Source organism: Anopheles nili, chromosome 2, assembly GCF_943737925.1.
Source record: "Anopheles nili chromosome 2, idAnoNiliSN_F5_01, whole genome shotgun sequence".
NCBI classification, from domain to species: Eukaryota; Metazoa; Arthropoda; class Insecta; order Diptera; family Culicidae; genus Anopheles; species Anopheles nili.
The window spans coordinates 19,305,001-19,322,951 of record NC_071291.1 but is presented as its reverse complement, the minus strand read 5'-3'; the positions used below and the strand labels follow the sequence as shown (position 1 = coordinate 19,322,951).

Below are 17,951 nucleotides of genomic sequence, written 5' to 3'. Positions count from 1 at the left end.
ACGGACCTCCAGCATCCACGAGGACTCGCGGGTTCGCTCGCGCGTATGCGTGTGCGTGGGTGTATGGTGGCACTTTTCTGCTTATAATTGGATTACCATTCCACCCCCGGGGGCTATTTGTTGGGTGAAGGTGTGTGTGTGTGCCACCCCACCGCCCGGACCGGAGCCCAAAATTAAACCTCAGCTCGAGAAGCTCGAACCCAAAAGCCAAAAGGGGCTTTTAAGCATTTTCACGAAACCGACGGATCACCCGACAGCAGCAGCAGCGTGGAGCGGCTCAAAATAGGAGCACTTAGCCGCGCGAGCTAGCAGAAAATTCTACCGACCGCTGGCATGATGATGATGGTGATGATTTTAATGGCACCCTCAAACGACGCCACGCCGTCCGAGGCGTCAGCTATTCGACGCGGGGACGCGAGCAGAAAAGTTACGCGAGGATCCGCTTTTTCATTTACGCGATTACGTGCGGGGCGCGTGTATGCGCGCACGGAATTACGCTCGTTAGCTTTTCTCTCGGGTTCGCCAGAAGGTCCGTTTCGTTTTTGCCTGCCGCGATGGAGGTTAACGTTTACAACGCAATCGCAACGCAAAAGCGAAGCGAGTTTTCCAATCAAATAATAATGCCCACCCACCCATTGTTGGGTTTCGAAGCGTGTGGGGGTGTGTGCTGTTTTTTTTTTCGCTCCCATTTCCCGACGACAAAAACCCTTTCGTAGGCAAACTTCGCTATTGTCAACGCCCGTCGGGCCCGTGCTCGCCTGTCGCATCGAATAAATCCACTTAATGGCTGCTGCAAACGTCGGTGGAGGGCGAAATTAAAAATTCGTCAAACAGCCGGGGTTTTTTTTTTCTTCCCCCTCCGAAGAAAGAAGAACGTTCGATTTCCCGGACCACCCATGGGAGACTTATGAAGGGGCACAACCAGCTGCCAACTGTTGCCTTCTACATCATCACCATCATCATCGTCATCATCATCATCATCGGCAGCAGCACCAGCGGCATCCCTAATGCAGGCAAATCCAATTTACTCCCATCGCTCGAAAAATATCGGATTCAAAAAGTTTTCCCAGGGTGGGTCGGGACTCGGAGCTTTCCCTCTGTTTTATTACTTTTCGCTGCGGCAGGTGGCAGGTGGCACGGTGACAATTACATGAGTGTGTTACTAGCGCACGTGTGGGTGTGTGTGGGTGTGTGTGTGTGGGTTGGCGCGTGAATACGCTCCAAACGACGCCTGGGAAAACCGGCAGCGAGACTAGCAACACATTCTCGTCCAACTTTTTGTACACATGTTGTTGTTTATCTTGGCATATTATTTCGCTTTTCGCCAGCAGCGCTACCCTCCCACACACCCGCACCTTTGGGGGGGGGGGGGTGGGAGGAAAAACCCCAACCCAACCATTGTCGTGGGAAACGCGAAAAGTACGCCGCCAAACGCCCATCCGAATCAGTTTGCGTCGTTCCGATCCACTCTTCCATTATCTTGGGTAAAAGGAGAACCGTGGGGGTGGTAGGTGTGTGTGTGGGTGTGTACGTTCGCGTTTAGACACACCTGTTTTTCCCAATAAAGAAACAACTCATTCGCGTGCATTCTCTTCTCCTGCATTGGTGTGGCGCGCGCGTTCGTCTCGTCTTTCAGCCGCGCTAGCGGAAAGTTCGAAAGGACTTACCGACCATTAAATGACATCCGGGCTTTCGGATGGGGGAGGGGGTAATATACTCGGCGGGGAGGGGGGTGGCAAGCGGGAGAGGGCTTTTTTGTTTTCTACCCCACTCTGGCCGGACTTTTTTTTTCTCTCCCACCCTCCCATTGTTGGCACCTTCCACCCGGTAATGCTTGGAATCGAGCCTTGCTTCACGGAAAGGATGTGCCTTTCACGCCCACTGTGGGTGCCCATTGTTTCGGAGCCCGTTACGCTTCGAAGCACGTGCCAAAGCGGGCGTAGGCGTGCAATGGCACGACCCCCCCCCTGGGTGAGATGGGAGGTTTAGTGCCCGTAGGGCGGAGGTGCACATTCCTGGATGCGATGTACGGAGCGCGCGCGCGTTACGGTGCAACTTTTGTGATTGCACACGCGAAAAAGGGCTCGATCGCCTGAGGATGTAAGTGGGTGGGTGGGTGGGTGTTGGGTTCCGGAACGAGCTCATTAGTCTTGTCACTTTCTTGTCCTTTCTCTCTCGCTCTCTCTCTCTCTCTCTCGCTGTTGCCTGACCGTGTGCCACTCGGACGTCCATTTGCTTATGCGGGAAAATTGTGGAAACGCGTTTGAATTCATGACTGGGAAGTGTGCACGCGAATGAAAAGTGCAGTTTGCAGTGCTCATTTTTCTTCCAACGCTTCTTGTTTGCGGCTGTGGAAGCGATCGAGAAAAAAAACTACGCTGTGGCCGGCAAACGACTTCGACACGCCGGTCAGCGTAACGTCTGCCCCCTCAGAAAATTGCTCGATGCCTGTCCCCATTCCGGAAACGTCAATTTGGCGAACGGATTCCGGTTCAACTGGCGCAAAGTACGATGGCATTTCCTGCCCATACGTGTGGAAGCCAAACACCACGCGGTGGTTTTTTTGAACCTGTTGACGTACATCCCTGCCGGTTTCCTCAGACAGCCTCAGGAAAAAAAACGGGTAAATAATGCGAAAGGAAACATGCAATTGCGCCTTTGCAACGCCATTTATAAACACTGCCCTGCGCCGGGTGGTGTGTTTTAAGGTCGCAGTTTTGGTTTCGATTGAGCTGGCCACGTCACTCCCATCGAACGAACTCCATCACCACGATCTACCGGATCGCTCATTGATCGCCTCTTGACCCTTTGTTGCGTGCGGCCCAAACCACACGCGCGCATTTGCTGCGCTCAGCGCTTCGCGTGTACGCGTTTTGAACGGAGTTTCCCGGGGGTTTTCCGCGCAAACGATGCGCGTTTTAAATGGTGCCACTCACAGAAACGGCAACGATGCGCTCCGACAAAACTGCCCGCTGCAGACGTTTCATTAGTGCCCGACTCGCCGCCCGCCCATCCTCCCTCGAAGAACGTCAAAACGCGCTGACACTTCAGAACGTGCAACGCCACGGAACAGGACATATGGGCATCGCGCTCAAGTAGCTTTCCACACACGTTGAGAAGTCACCACCGGTGCCGGGGATGATTGTGGATTTAGTTGCGTGCTTCATCCGGGTGTGCGAGTTGCATCCGCATGCTTTCTCTCTTTCTCTCTCTCTCTTGCTCCCGGAAAAGTGTCCCATCTCTTGTGCAATAGTGGTCTACAGCTGCTGCTGCTGCTGCTGCCAAGTGATCACTCCTTTGCACGAGCTCCATTGGGGGGTTTTCCCGAGCCTTGGTTTTTTTTCTTCGCTCCTACTCTCCATCGCTCCTTGCGCCTCTATTTTGACAACCTGCGGTTGACTCGACGGTTGACAGCTCACACACCCGCTGTCCGCCCCCTAGGGGCCATCCGGTGGTGGCGTGGCGTTACAAGGACTTGTGACTCCTTCGCACGTACCGATCCGCACGCTCGTGCCATTTACGCGAGTTAGTTCTGCGGGGTTGGTGTTGTTTTTTCTCACACTCTCTTTCTCTATTTTTTTTTGTGTGTGCATCTTTCACTTTGCCCTCGCGTGTATCCTTCATCTGCCGTCTCTTTCGCCGATGGCAATGAATCGGTTGCGCTGAGCCCGACCAAACAAGGATTACTTGGATGAACGGACAGCTATGGGAGTATTTTTTTCACACACAAACACACACACGCTTGGTCGCTTCGAAAGTGCAACGAGAAGTGGCCTGTTTTTTCTGTGCCGCCGCCTCCCCTTCCCCCACCGCCACACCTACTGTTTATTCATTGCCACCCCGTGGGCGAAGGTTTTCCCGAAGGTTTTTCCACCCCCCGGATGGGGCCAGCGAGATTTTCATTTTCTACCCCACGGGGTTTTTGCCTTCTTGCTTTTTGTTGTTGGTTTTGTTTCGCCTCTTAGCGCCAACACGCTCGGGTTACTTGGATCATGTTTTAGCGTCGCTTTCGAGCGCCGCAGTGAGCGGAACTGAAGGACCAACAGGGCCGGGGTTTGCCGAGGGCTAAGCTGAATCAAAAGTGAACATACGGAGTGGAAAAATAGGCAAAGAGGTAGGATGGGATTTACCACACACACACACACACACATGCACACGTATCCGCTTACATACACGGCACGGTGCAACCTTCAAACAAATCATACCTTAAACCAGCTCATTATTACAAGTGTCATCCTGCAAGTTATAGTGCTTTTACGTGTTCAAGACAAGTTCGCCGTAATTATTCCGCAAGCACCGATAGACTCGACTAGCCTTTCGTTTTCCTTTCTCTCTCTCTCTCTCTCTCTCTCTCTCTCTCTCTCTCTCTCTCTCACAACACTCTCGGAAAATGGATAAACCGAGAACGAGCCCAAGTGGTCGGTTTTGCAATTTGGCCGATCCCGTTTCGATTCGCAAGAAGTCGTCCCATTTTGTCGATATTTGTCGAGAAATCGTTCCAATCAGCCGCAGCCGGCCTGGACATTCATTTTCCCAGCCTTTTTTATTTGCTGCTTCTGCCTTTTCTTCTTTCGCTCGGCCCGCCAGCAGGGATCTTGTTTTCCGAGAAGCTGCTGCGACAAGGATTATTTAAATTGCACTCCTGCTTGAATTTGAACGGCCACTTGCTGCGTTGTTGGGTGGATGTTTCTCTCTCACTCTCTCTCGCTCTCTCTCGCTCTCTCTCGCTCTCTCACTGTAAGAGTCTTTTAACCGACCGTATGTCCGTAATCAGTTTAACTTTTCCACGGCATGATCTGGCCCAAGGGTTTGGTGCGCTATTTCGGTTTACGTTCTGGAAGGTACGCTTGTTTCTGTTCTGCTTTCCCCACCGGTTGGTGTTTTCACCGCCCCATTTCCGGGGTTTTTAACCGAGGGTTTCATTTATGCATTCACACAAATTACGCCTCCCTTCCCGCTTGCCATGGGCTTCCTGCCACCCACCGTCCACGGACGCTAAGTCGATGGAAAAGTGGAAAAGTTCCTTGCACCCCACCCGACTCCGGTGGCCGGAATCGGAATCGATAAATTTGATTCGATCCGATGTTGCCAAAAAAAGAAAAAAAGAGCGAACCGAAACCAAGCCCGGTGGACGGTGGATTATCGTCCGGATCCGGATGGCGCGCAAAAAGGACGGAAGGACCTGCGGTTGGTGGCAGCTTTATTGATCGCGTTTTTCGTGCTGTCAAAAAGTTTCCACGGCTCCATCAAGCGTCCCTGCATTCCCCATTGAGGTGTTTGAGGGAAAGTGTAGCGAACGGGAGGCTTCTGGCTGATTCTATTAACACCGCTTTCTATTGGGTTAATGCTGGAAACGTGCAAAATGCAAACCCATCTACGGACACCGGGCCGTCCATTACGGACACCATAGCTGTGGGTGGGAAAAGGGGAGGTGAGAGGCGTGGAGAGGTTTTGCCAAAACAGCAGCGTGGAAACTTTGTGTTTGGGGTTTTGTGTTTGGGAAATTGTACCGAATTTCGAGCGAACGAAGCCGCCTTTTTGGGAAGACGGAATAATTCTATTTCTACACCGCAACCGGGCTGTTGCCACCGTGATTCATTCCGAGTCAACTGCTTCGGAAGAATAATAATAGACGTTTCAGTGAACGCTACGCCACGCCCTGCCGCATCGGAAAATCCCTCCCACGTGGGGTGGTGGGTCGTTCACGCACGAGCTGTTTATCTCACGCCCGTTGATTCCGGGCGCCAACTGACTTGGCTGGAAAAGCGGGCCCGTTGATTTGGCCCACCGAATGTGGGTGCGTTTTCGAACCCCACCTGAAACCCTCCCCCCCCCACACCCACCCACAGGAAGCGCGACCCGCAAGCCCCCTCCCCTCCCCTCCCCGGGTTGCAGCGCAATTACACGCGTTAAGTGTTTAACAGGCAGACCAACAAGTCCTGCAAACAAGCCCACCGAGCCTTTTCGCCCGTAGCCCGTGTGAATAATTAATTAATGTTGCTAACTTGTTCTTGATTCTCGTCCCCCTCACTAGCCAGCCCCATCCGGCGTGAGAAAGGCTGCCAAAGGCTTCGCGATCCCGCAACACTCCCGAGTTGGGCGCCGACGACGCGAAATGAGGGCCGACGGAGGCTGGAACGGTGCGTCGTAGAATTGCCTCGCGGAAAACTCCTCCTCCCGCCGTGGTGGTGGATGGAGGCCGGGCGATTTGTGTGCAGTTTCGTTCGATGCACTCTCCACTACCACCAGCAGCACCACCGACACCCGCGAGAAGGCCCCGCAAGCGGTAGAAGCAACCGGAAGCCCGGACCGGAAGGAATCAATCTCTCGCCTGAATCGCTTCAAGGGCCAGTGCTACCCGGAAACCGTCGGCCGTGGATACAGCGGAAGAAGAAAAATCTCTTCACACATACAGAAACACACACACACACACACACACACGCATATTAAGCACGAGAAGCACACATAAACACACACACACACACATGCACACAAACACGATGTCAAATTAAATTTTCTCCGGCGTCGATTAGCGTAACATGCGTGAAGCTGTTCCAAGTCTTCCATTTGATAACGTAAACGAAGAGAAGCTACTGCTACTACTGCTTCTGGCACCGGAACCGGCCCGTCCGACCCCAACGGCGCACCACGGTCCCCCGGCTAACCAGCCCGCCCAGCTAACGACGGCCGGCGGCAGGCGAATAATAGACCGCCGTGCGGGCGAAACGATTCGGCAACCATTGGTGGGTAGCGAGCAGGACCAGCCGACGCCCGGAAAGAATGCTGTACTTGATCCTGACGACGCAGCGCAAAGCCACGCTGGCCATCTGCCAGCAGCAGTCCTCTCGGCAGCAGCAGCAGCAGCAGCAGGAGCACCAGCAGCAGCAGGAGCAGCAGCAGCAGCAGGAGCAGCAGGAGCAGAAGGAGCAGCAACGACGGCTACGACGGCGACCACGGCGGCGGCCACGGCTCCGGCCGCGGCCTCGGCGGCCCAACAGCACCACCACCAACAGCAGCAGCAGCAGCACTCGGTGGCGGCGTCGGCCACCGCCGCCGCGGCCAGCTTTTCCGCGATCTCGGGCGGTGGTGCGGCCCTAGCGGCGGCCGCTGTGCCGTTCTCGGGCGAGCTGGAGGAGCTGCAGAACATACTGCACTTTCCCGAGGAGGTCGCCCTGCGCATCACCGACATGGAGTACCAGCTGTTCTACCAGGTACGGTACCGTGGCTTCCGGCTTATTATGCATTTTCCACACGGCTTATCGCCGCGCCGCGCCGTATAATCGAGTTTACGTCCCCGCGCTCTGGCCGGGCTTGAATATTCAACAGGCAACGCGCGTCTTAAGGTGGGTGAAAAGTGGGCAGAACGAGAGAGAGAGAGAGAGGGTCAGAGAGAGAGGAAAAGAAATCCTTACTCCAGGACCACCGGCAGCTGCCCGGTGATGGATCGAAATGAACGGAAAACCACCGGGGTCGGGGTTTTTCAGTTCACCTCTTGGCTGCCACCGACGCTGCGTGATTGAAATTCAGTTTAATTTTGCAAACTTTTCCCCCCCCAAGCTTTTCCAGCCACCGATCGTGCGGGTGAAAGTTTGGCCTCGCTTTTCAATGCATAACTTATCCCCGAGGCCCTTTTTTCTCTCGCTCTCTCAAACCACACGGCTCCTGAGATACGGGAACCGCCTAAATCTTACGTGGCCACGTCGCACGCAGCTTCGTCAACCCTCGGTCACTCGGTTCATGGTCAATTAATGGCTGCCGATTGACGGACGGAAACCGAGTGCCCATTTTCCGGCCGGTGCCACCATTGTGTTGCATACCCGCGACGGTCCGGGTGCCTTTTGTCGTGAACTCGCTCGGAAAATGTGCTCATCTAGCAGGCGGCCCGGTCAGCCGTCCTTGCCATCGCAGTAGGCTACTTGGATGGGGCTTTTCCTTCTCGCTTTTTTGTTTGGTCCGTTTTTGACAGCTCCCTCCCGAACAAAAGCACACTGCGCGCTGATGACAATCATTTGACAGCCTAGCCCACCCTAAGCGAGTAGCTAAAGCTCGCCGAGTAGCAAGCGCCCCGGAACGAGCGGTTTTCTGTGTGGAGGCTTTTAATCCTTTTTTGTTGTCGAGCCAGAGGGGGGCTACGCTCGGAAAAGTTCTCGTCCGGTCGGGTTGAGGAAAATCAACAGACTAACCACCGGTAACTCCGACCGGACGCCCTCGCAACAGCTCAATCATGGTTCTCGGCCACGGCGTAATGACCGGCTTGTTTCGGGGGGTTCGGTTCGAGAGGGAAACTTTACCGTTTGGGTTGGAATTTTCACCGTTTTCCACGGTGCTGGGCTCCGTCGGTGTGCTACGCCTAACCACATGACCGTGTGCGGTGGCGTTCCATTTCCGTTTTGCCTAAAATTGCGCGCGTGCCACGCTGAAAAGCTCGCCCGTCCGTTGCCACTATCGATTACCGTCGGCTGGAATCGAGCGAAACATCGGCTGGCACGCTTATTGCTTCGCCCAAACCGTGTTGTTTTCCCTTTTTTGATTCCCTTCCTCGGTCTCGAAGCAACAGGAACGCAAACCACCCACACCGGATACGATCGATTTTTCCGGAACGCATCCCCGGGGCCCCAAGCCGGGGCTACTTCTTTTGCCTTCCCGGGTGGACTAAGGGGGACAGCTTTTCTTATCACGTGTTTCGCTTTGCGGACACCGCTGCTAGTGGTGGTGGTGGTGGAAAATTCTGGCGAAGCGTTTTGCTCAAATTAATTATCTTTTTCCGATGCCGAAGCGGAAATCTTTCGCTTTCGCTGAATACGGGCTTTTCCACCGGGCAACACCGTGTGGCCGTTGTGTAACGACATCGGCAAAGGACAGCGGTCGTGGGTGGAAAAGAAACAAAAAAGGGAAAGAAGGGAGCTAGCTGGCTCCTTCCCCCATCCATATAACGTCTCCCAAAAGCCTCGGGGACGTAACAGTTTGCGGAAGTTTTCCAGGCATTTGCCAGTTTCATCATCAGCGTCACGTTGACGGTTGGTTCGAGCGTTGTGTGGAGCATTTTTCCGGTCCCCTTTCCCGGGCTACTGGAGACGATTTTCCACTCGACATCGCACTAGGACGAGACCAACCTCCGACTCTATTGACAACCCACCCTCCGATCGAACACGAGAGACGAAATCGGATCTAATAAATCACAATACTAAATGTGAAACTAATTAGCTTCATTATGTCTCTGATTATCGGATCATCTTTCTCAAGCCGCCGTAATGGAACGTTCGATTGAACCAGGGGTAAGAAACCGTGGAGTGGGAACGGAAAAGAAGGCAACAGCCCATGCAATCAATAACGAACGGAACCGACGGATGCCAAAAGCCACACCACCCGAGCACCGAGTCTGGATTTTGCAGCATCCAAAGCTCGTACCAAAGGACAATCGCTGTGCTTGCCGGCGGTTTCTCCGTTGGGAGGAAAACTTTTATTCGTTTAAATTTCCACCCACCGGCCCGGGCTCGAGTCGGCTGTCACCATTCCACGCTCGAGGGCGTGTGGCAGAACGAGACGCAGCACGAAGCCGAGTGGTTATGCAAAATTGACATGGAAAAGATTCGGTTTCCAGATCATTAATCAGTTTCAGCCGTTTCTACGGTTTTCTGCCAACCCCCCCTTACCCCGGGGATGGCGGTTATTCCACCCCCATCGGTCCATCGAGTTTTCTCGGGGTGCCGCATCTCGAATGCTGCTGCTGCTGCTCCGGTTGGGGGATGAGCGAGTGAATTGTGTCAACAAAATAGCAATAATGGTAACAGCAATGCCGCTGGCTGACAAAGCCCCATCCGGATGGGGCGCAGGGTGCGATGATTCAATAATAAACACACGCAAACAAAACAAAAAAAAACGGAGAAGAAATCCGACTACAGCGGAACGGCTGGCCTGGGGGTTTGGGAAGATTGTCCTACTTTCCGGCGAGTGGTCTGCCCAGCCAGCCAGAGAATGCGATTCTCGAGGCCGCACAGGATAATTGTCTGCCCAGCGTTTGCCGGAAACTGGCCAATAATCAATCGATCGGTGGACTACGGTCGAGACGACGGCGTAGAAGGCACAAAAGGGGCCCATGTCCGCTCCCTCCGGATCAGCCTGTTTGCTTGATTTAATGGAGCCTGGAACGGAGTGAGCGACGACGGTGGTGAGCATAATAGGATTGGCCTCGTAAGTGGCACCGAAAATCAATTCAATTGCTCCCAAAAACCCGTCGGTCCTCGGTGGCGGTCTTAAGCGCACGGGACATGATCCTTTCGCAAGGAAAAAAAAACACTCTCACACACAAGCCCCACTTTGGTGGGCCCAAAGAGGTCGGTCAAACGAGCCGACAATTGCCCGAAATTGATTGCCTTGGCGCCTGCTTTCGCGCGCCATGCACCCATTTAATCCCGATCCCGTTCGAGAGCCGCAGCGTCCTGGGCCGCTTGTTTATCAAGGACCGCACCAAAAGGGCACCACTCCCACTGCGGTATGTCTGCTGGCATGGCAAACAATGGAAGCGAATGGGGAAAAAAAGGGAAAGCAAGACAAACTATCCACCTTGCGTCCGCGTGAAGCTTTCCCGGTAATGAGTGCGACCCAGCTGAATGTAATTAAAAATTGAAATTATCATCAATCGGCCATAAATAAAGAGCCGCCACTCACTCTCTGGCGTATGGTTATAGAAAGGGAACGGAGCAACTGGGGGTTTGGGGTTGGGGGGGGGGGAGACCCCAAAACAAACACACACACGCAATAGCAGCAATGTGCGGTGCGTTTCGGAATTTTATAGCATAATTTATTCATCTCCCAGCTGGGCGAGAGCGAGTGTGTTCCGGTTCCGGGCGGAAGATAAATCATTTGAAGCGCAATTTCCAACGGCCGGCCTTGAGGCTACGCTATCATGGCCTTCCGGCATGGCCTGGGGGGGGGGGCACTGAAACGCTCCCCCACGTTTAGCCAATCACTTCGGGCCGGGTCCTGGTAGTGCAAGCTTACGGGCGATTTTGTTTTATATCGCATGCTCAGGAAAAAGCCACCCCGATAAGCGACCATCAACGGAGGCTTTTTAGGAGAGAGAGAGAGAGAGAGAAAGGGGGAGGGACGGAGGATGGCAATTTCATCGGTTCATTGTTCCGCAAGGCATGCCCACCCATTTCCCACCCCCTGGAAAAGCTCACCGAGAGCGCTTTTCCATGCCCATAAAACCCAACGCCAGCCAGTCTACTCGGAAGCCCAAACGCCCCAAAACCCGGCAAAAGCCACATGAGATTTTATGGGTGGGGTTTGGGGTGAGGGGCCAATATCTTTAGCCCCCCCCCCCCCCCTTTCCCTTTCATTTCGATGTTTGGTGCCAATGTGCCAATGTGCTTTCGGGCGTGACTCATGCCGTACGCTGGCCAAGCCTTTTGTCCGTGCTGCTGCTGCAAGCTGTGAATGTCTCCCTCCAGGCGGTGAACACCTGCACCCGAGACCGAGGGTTTTACAGTAAATGGAAATCTCAAATCAAGGCGAGCTAACACGACCTCCCTGTCTTTAGAATGGAGCATGGGTGTGTGTGTGTGTTCGGGTAGCCGGAAGATTAGCAGCAGGTCCGGGGGTCCGCACCAAACGTCCTGGCACAAAAATGACAAAATGGCCAACCGTGTGTACACGCACACGTGGAAAGGAAACACGCCACCACCGTCACCGTAGCGGTACCGTGGAAAACTCGCTCCCAAACGCAAGTCAGGGTTTTTCCCGGTTCGGTCACGTTCCGTTCCGTTCCGGCAAGGACCGCAAGGACGCGCTCCCATCGCACACAAATGATTCATAATGAAAACGACTAGCCGTTTGGTGGTGCTCTTTCCACACGCCACGCTCCACGGCTCAAATTTACAACGAACTTCTCGGGCGCTTTTATTACACCCTCCCGGGTGTGCCGAGCGAACCGAACGCAAGATGGTGCGACCGTCTTGCGCGAACGGATGCCGCATGGCGTTACGCGAACACTCGCACGTGCCAGATCTTCAAACCAGCTCTCGCGCCAGCCGACACGGGGCGATTTGGTATTCACCGTTTTTCACCCGAAAGCGACCGAGCGTTTTTCGGCTCCCCCACCCGTCACATTTTGTTTCCGGGGCCACACGTATCGATTAGATTGGCGCAGCTTCCCGGGGGCCTTGAAAATGCCACCGATCTGGCGCTGTTCCTGGTCGAAGGAAATGGTTAACGTTTCGGTTTTTTTTTTCGGTAGGTATCGCCGGTGGATTTCATAAACGAGGCGCTCCTCGAGCTGAAGAAGGAACGGTACGGCGCCGGTGGCCCCGAAACCGGCGGCTCCCAGTCGCCTTTTAGTAGCTTTATATCGTCACTGAATCCCATACGCAAACGATTCGATGAGGTAAGTTGCGCCCACGGAAAAAGCAGCCTTCATTTGGGGTGCGTTCGTTTGCTGATCGTCTCATGCCTGTTTGTATTTTTTTTTCTACTTTTCCTTCCCATCACCGCAAACAGACCAGCGCGTGGACCAACTATATTGTGCTCTCACAAGGTACACAAGACGAACGAAAAGCGGCCTTTGCATGTCTGTTGCGTGTTGCTATTTCATGCTGGAATATCGGAAACTTCAATGGTGCTAAAGAGATAGTGGATGGTCTGAAGTGAGTTTGTTTTCGTGTTCGTGTTCGTTTTTCGTTTTTCGTTTTTCCTCCCCCGTTCGTTTGCTGTTTGCTTCCCATTCCTATTATGCTCCATTTTTTCCATATTTCCGGCTTATTTTTCCCCGAGGTGGTGTTTTTTTTATATTTACACACAACTACACTTTTGTCCGTCCGGCGCTTTAATGGTGTTATTTATATCGTGTGGAAAAGCAAGGAGCTGCGCTCGGCGGACGGACATCATTTAATTAGGCTCGAGAGGCACGATCCCCGTCGCGCTGGGTTCACTGCTTGGTCAGGACTCGCATCTAGTAGGCTGCTCGGTTAGGTTTTTTTTTTCGTTCGTTTTTGCTTTAGCCACGCTCCCGTCAATGCTTCCGTCCGAATGCAATCCAAGGAGTCCGCGAGATGCTTCGAGTGCGGTTTTTCAGCCATCTATCTCTCTCTCTTTCATTCTCACACATCGATGGGGGGAGTGTTGCATTTCAAATTTAGATGGGGATGGGGTTTTTTTTTAGTTATCTACCTCGTGATGTCTTCCGTTTCGTCCATTCCTTCGCTTCCCCGTAGTGCTCCGAAGAATACCCAAGCCAGTGGCATAACGAAACATTGCGAGTGCGGGCTCCCGAGAGTCAAGAGTCCTTACCGAGTCCGTCGGTTACGTAGTGTCCGCTTTCACCCGGTTGGCCTTTAGGAGGTGGACTGGTGGAGAACTGGGGTTGTTTATTGTGTTTCGTGTGTCGCGGAAAGCGAACGAGCGGTTGCAAAAGGAAGCGCGCCCCAGGCGCGGTACGCCACCATCGAGAGGACGAACCGGAAGCAGGGGTTTCTTTCGGCCTCCAGCAGCATTTGACCGTTGTAGGCCGGCGGAAACTACTTGCTTCCGTCGCCCCATCATCCGGGCCTTCAGGGCAGGCCCTTTCTCGTCGCTCGCCGCTCGTCGAGGTGTTTTTCTTTGCAAATCCGTGTCGAGCCTCCAACGCCGATGGGGCAACATTATTCGGTTACGCCTTGCGCGGTGGCGTCACGGGGTCCATCCTTTTCCTTTTTCTTTCGTTTCATCTCACCACCCACGCGCCGGGGGGGGACTTTCGTTTCTGTGGGACTACACGGAGCTGGCCTTGCCGAAAGGGGGACGCTCGGGTCTATAAATGTGAATTATAATTACATTACGCCCAACCGGGTCACCCAACCGGGCCGGAACCCCTGGACTGGTAGATGAAAATATATAAGAAAAAAAAAGGACACTCCGCCTCCCTTACGGATCTCGTGCCCGAGGACCCCTCAGGACCGTGGGAAATTGGCCATCGCCATCGGTTTCTTTCGTTTTTTTTTGGTTTTTTATCATTTTCCTCCCACCCAAAGCATCCCTTTCGCGCGGTTCGGCGTCGTGTTCGATGCACGGTTCCGGCGAACAGGCGGAACAGCGCTCTACAGCCTTCCCGTGCGGCTTTATTTATAGATCAATCAAAAAGGAAGCATTCTGGACATCGGCCACCGATCGCACGGGCCGGAACACGGTGTACGAGTTTCTTACGACCGTGTTCGATAGCTGCGAGTATGACAACGCGGTCACGCGGGCTCTGGTGAGTCGAATCGGCTTTTCTCGACCCTCGCGAAGCGGATGTTTTAACATTTTCCCTTCCCTCGAACCCCCCCTGCAGGGCATTTCCACGTGCCGGATGATACCGTACTTCCGGAATCACGTCGACGAGATCAAAACGCTGCTACTAACCATCCCACCCACGGACGGTGGCGACAATCCGGTGGAAAAGTACTTCTTAGGTGACCCCAAACCGGTCGCACCGTGTGAGGATGATGCGTTCATCGCGAAACTGCTCCCACTGGCACTTCCGGTTGACTTGCGACCACGAACACCCGTACCGGTGGAACCACCGGACCTACCGTCGGATGAATCGACGGAACCACTGCTTCGATCGGACGAACGCGACAGCCCCGGATCGGTGGACGATGGCGAGGATTCGCACGAGGACCTGCTCGAGCAGATCCGGCAACGGACGGAGCTGGCAACCGGCCGGTTGGTGGCGTTCGTCGAACACCACGACCAGCTGTGCCGGGAGCTGCCACACAGCCTACTGGAGTACCTACGGGCGGCGGCCAACAGCCCGCGGCAAACGAAAACCCCACTCTACATCTACCAACCGTCGAACCTGCAGGAGCAGGAGGAAGACTACGAGGTGGAGATCGGCAACTACAACCCGGTGCAGCCGCTGTTCAACGACCACGGCATCAGCATCATACCGCTGTCGTCGAGGAAAACCAACGCCATCGATCACCACGTGCTGCAGGTGAGTGGAGAGTTGAATGTTCGCGCTAGGGCTCCGTCGGGCGTCGTTCCTCGTAAATCGTTAAATGTCAGCTCCCGCGTGGGGGAGAGCGTTTACAAAATGGCGCCGAATGCAAATATTTGCGGTAATTGCCATGCTTCAGGTGGGGCGTTTGAAATGCGCAAAAATGTCAAATCGTCCCACAACAGGCTGAACCAATCGGGCGGTGTATCGTTTCAATGGTTTCAATGGTCTCATCGTGATTTCAGCATGGCTTCTGGCATGACAGGTTCGTACCAAACGCGGGGGTGAACTAAATCGCGTGGTTCACAAACAGACATGTAGCGCGGTCGGTTGCTTCGGTGCCCGTTGCTAGGCAACGTTAAAGTCGTTTGCAGATAGGTCAAACCGCATTCGAGCAGTTTGATCTCTCGCCGCTGAATGGCAAGCATCCGACCTCGGTCGGGAAGGAAATTTTCCACCCATTGCTAAAGGTCGGAATTGTGCCACGTGTGTGGGTGGGGTCACAAATTAATCAGCCGCAAATTAACCTTTTGGTGCTGCTCATTTATAGGGCAAAGTGTTTAGTGTGATCCCACCTTAAAGGAGCTTTTTGAAAAGCTCTGAAAAGGCAAACGCTTACCATCGGCTTCCACCCATATCCGCCATAAGCCATCACGAGAAATGCAGACCCTCGCCCTCGCACCCCACCAAAAGATCCCATCAATCAGCCAACGCGCAGAAGAATCGAGGCTACTTAGCCAAATTGAATCCCATTTCCCGGGAGCGCGGATGGAATGATAACGCCATCCAGCACCGGCGAGTACGACGGGGGAAATATGACGAACCTTTCACACTCCCGGCCGTCCGTGGACTCCGGCGATCGATCGATTCCATCTCCCACAGGCACCACCCCCTGCTGATGAAGCCAACCCAAGCCCAGCTGCATTGCGAATTGGTGCTGCACGAGTGCGGCCGGAACCGTGCGATAACGCGCATCCTTACGCCGGCGATGGATGGTTGAAATTTATGGCACTAATATTTCAACCCCTCCGGAGGCGCTTGCAGCTTCCGGAATCAATTACGATTGAGCTGCCGTGGGGGGGGGTGGGTGAGAAAAGTGAGCTCCTTCCAGCCTACGGCTCATCTATCGTGCAGTTATTAGATGTATCATTATGATAAGAAGCGCACACCGAGCGAATACTCTTTATCCTGCCACCACCACCCTGAAGGGTCTGTTCGGGATGTCCTCGAGTGGCAGGTGTCAGTGTGTGTGTGGCTAACAGCGTTCCCTTGGTGACCTCGAGCGGACGAGCGATCCAGCCATCACTGGCTGGTCCCAAAACGCACCAAATTCCGCCCCCGAACAAAGAGCCATCATCGAAACCGTCACGCGAGCGAAACCAGCGACACCTGTCAATTCAGAGTGGGTGGTTGGGTTTCGGCCATAGTGGCCCCGGAGCCACCCGCCCTATTGTGTGCGCTCACGACCGGGATTCGAATCCTGCACCCGGTCGATGAGTAGCGTCCTTTTTTGCCCACGCAGTCCTTGAGGATGGCAACAAAACGGCCTCGGTGAGCGCTATTTGTCACAGTTCGCTCGAAACCCCCCATGAAACACACCACCCACCCCATTCCCCAAACCCCTCAGACCCAAAGGACATTCACAGGCCATTTCGCAAAACGAGCCACCCCACACCACGAGTCCTTTTCACCGGGCATCAATCCCATTTATCGGTGCGCCACATCATGTGCAGGAGCGCGTGCCATGCGCACGCTCCATCTCGCTCACTTTCTCTCTCTCTTTCTCTCTCTCTCTCTCTCGTTCGGTGAAACGACATCAATTTCAATCATCGCAAATATCGAATTATTGTGTGACCTACATTAATGTCGGTTTTGCGCCGCACAACCCGTCTCCCATGTTCCGTGTCCTCGCTTTCGCCCGGATTCACCGAAGTCCCAAGGCGTGGTAATGCTGGCGGTGGTTTAATGAATTACAAATTATGACATTTTCCGAGCCCGTCCCGAGTTTCCCCCGCGAGCCAAACCGGACGGTGTGGAGGGCTTTCAATCATATTTCGGGACCGAACGGGCCCCGTACCATAAACACACATGCAATACATTATGCTCCCGTTGTCCTGCACAGATCCTGCACCACGGTACGACGTGCGTGCTGTGGGAACCGGAAACACCGTCGGATCGGTCGTCGTACGTGTACCTGCGGCTGGAGCGATCCTGTTCGTTTGTCTCGTGGCAAAGGACGGCCTGGCGGCGCATCAAGTCCCAGCAAGGTACGATCGAAGGACCCTTCCATTTGGCTTGTATCTCGTCACTTACCGAGTCCGTGTTTCCCCCTTGTTGTCGTGTAGACTTTAGCCTTAACGTCAACCCGGAGGAGATAGTGGCGTGGAAGTTCGCCAATCGCTATGCATCGAACGTCGGTGAGCTGGAGGGTCAGTGCCAGAACCTGGACGAAGGGATGCTGGATCTCGGCACGATCAAGGAGATTAACATGGGCTCGCGGAACCACGAGTATGACGCGGAGATCCTTGCGGCTGGCAAGCGCTTCGGGCTCACGCACGTCGAGTGCTGCGTGACGTTGTTGTACGGCAACTCGGCGAGCGAGAACCGGATCCTGTGCATCCTGTGCCCGCCGATGCTGTGCCGGGCGTGGTACGTCGGTTTGAACTGGATGCTGCGTGGTATCCGGCGACAGCAGATCCTGATTGACCGGTCGATGCTGTGGCTGAAGGAGCTCTACATTCAGCTGTACTTCGAGGAGGGCGCCTGCAGCGAACCATCGGTGGCGGACGCGATCAAAGCGTTCGGTGGGCGTTGTTACGGATTGTCCTCGATTAAATCGTGGTCTGGTTCGCAGCTCAACGACACGAGTGAGCCGAGTGGAGCGGTTGGCGCGAAAAAGGACTCATCGACGACGAAGATCCGCAAGAAGCGTTCCGTCGTGAACCTGCTGAATCAGGCCAACGCGGGTCCAACGGGTGGTAGTGGTGGGGATACGACA

The 17,951-nt window shown here is 54.3% G+C and overlaps 1 protein-coding gene across 1 annotated transcript in view; it reads left to right on the top strand.

Annotated features, from left to right (window-relative positions):
* The first annotated feature begins 6,539 nt into the window (after positions 1-6,539).
* LOC128720816 (1-phosphatidylinositol 4,5-bisphosphate phosphodiesterase epsilon-1-like) overlaps positions 6,540-17,951 on the top strand; it is an 18,617-nt gene continuing 7,205 nt past the window's right edge. Inside the window, exons 1-7 of the mRNA XM_053814513.1 lie at positions 6,540-7,211; positions 12,239-12,385; positions 12,499-12,644; positions 14,104-14,227; positions 14,306-14,950; positions 17,076-17,220; positions 17,299-17,951. The exon at positions 17,299-17,951 is cut by the window's right edge and continues 182 nt beyond it. Coding sequence (XP_053670488.1) covers positions 6,540-7,211; positions 12,239-12,385; positions 12,499-12,644; positions 14,104-14,227; positions 14,306-14,950; positions 17,076-17,220; positions 17,299-17,951 — 2,532 coding nt within the window. The remainder of the gene's footprint in view (positions 7,212-12,238; positions 12,386-12,498; positions 12,645-14,103; positions 14,228-14,305; positions 14,951-17,075; positions 17,221-17,298) is intronic.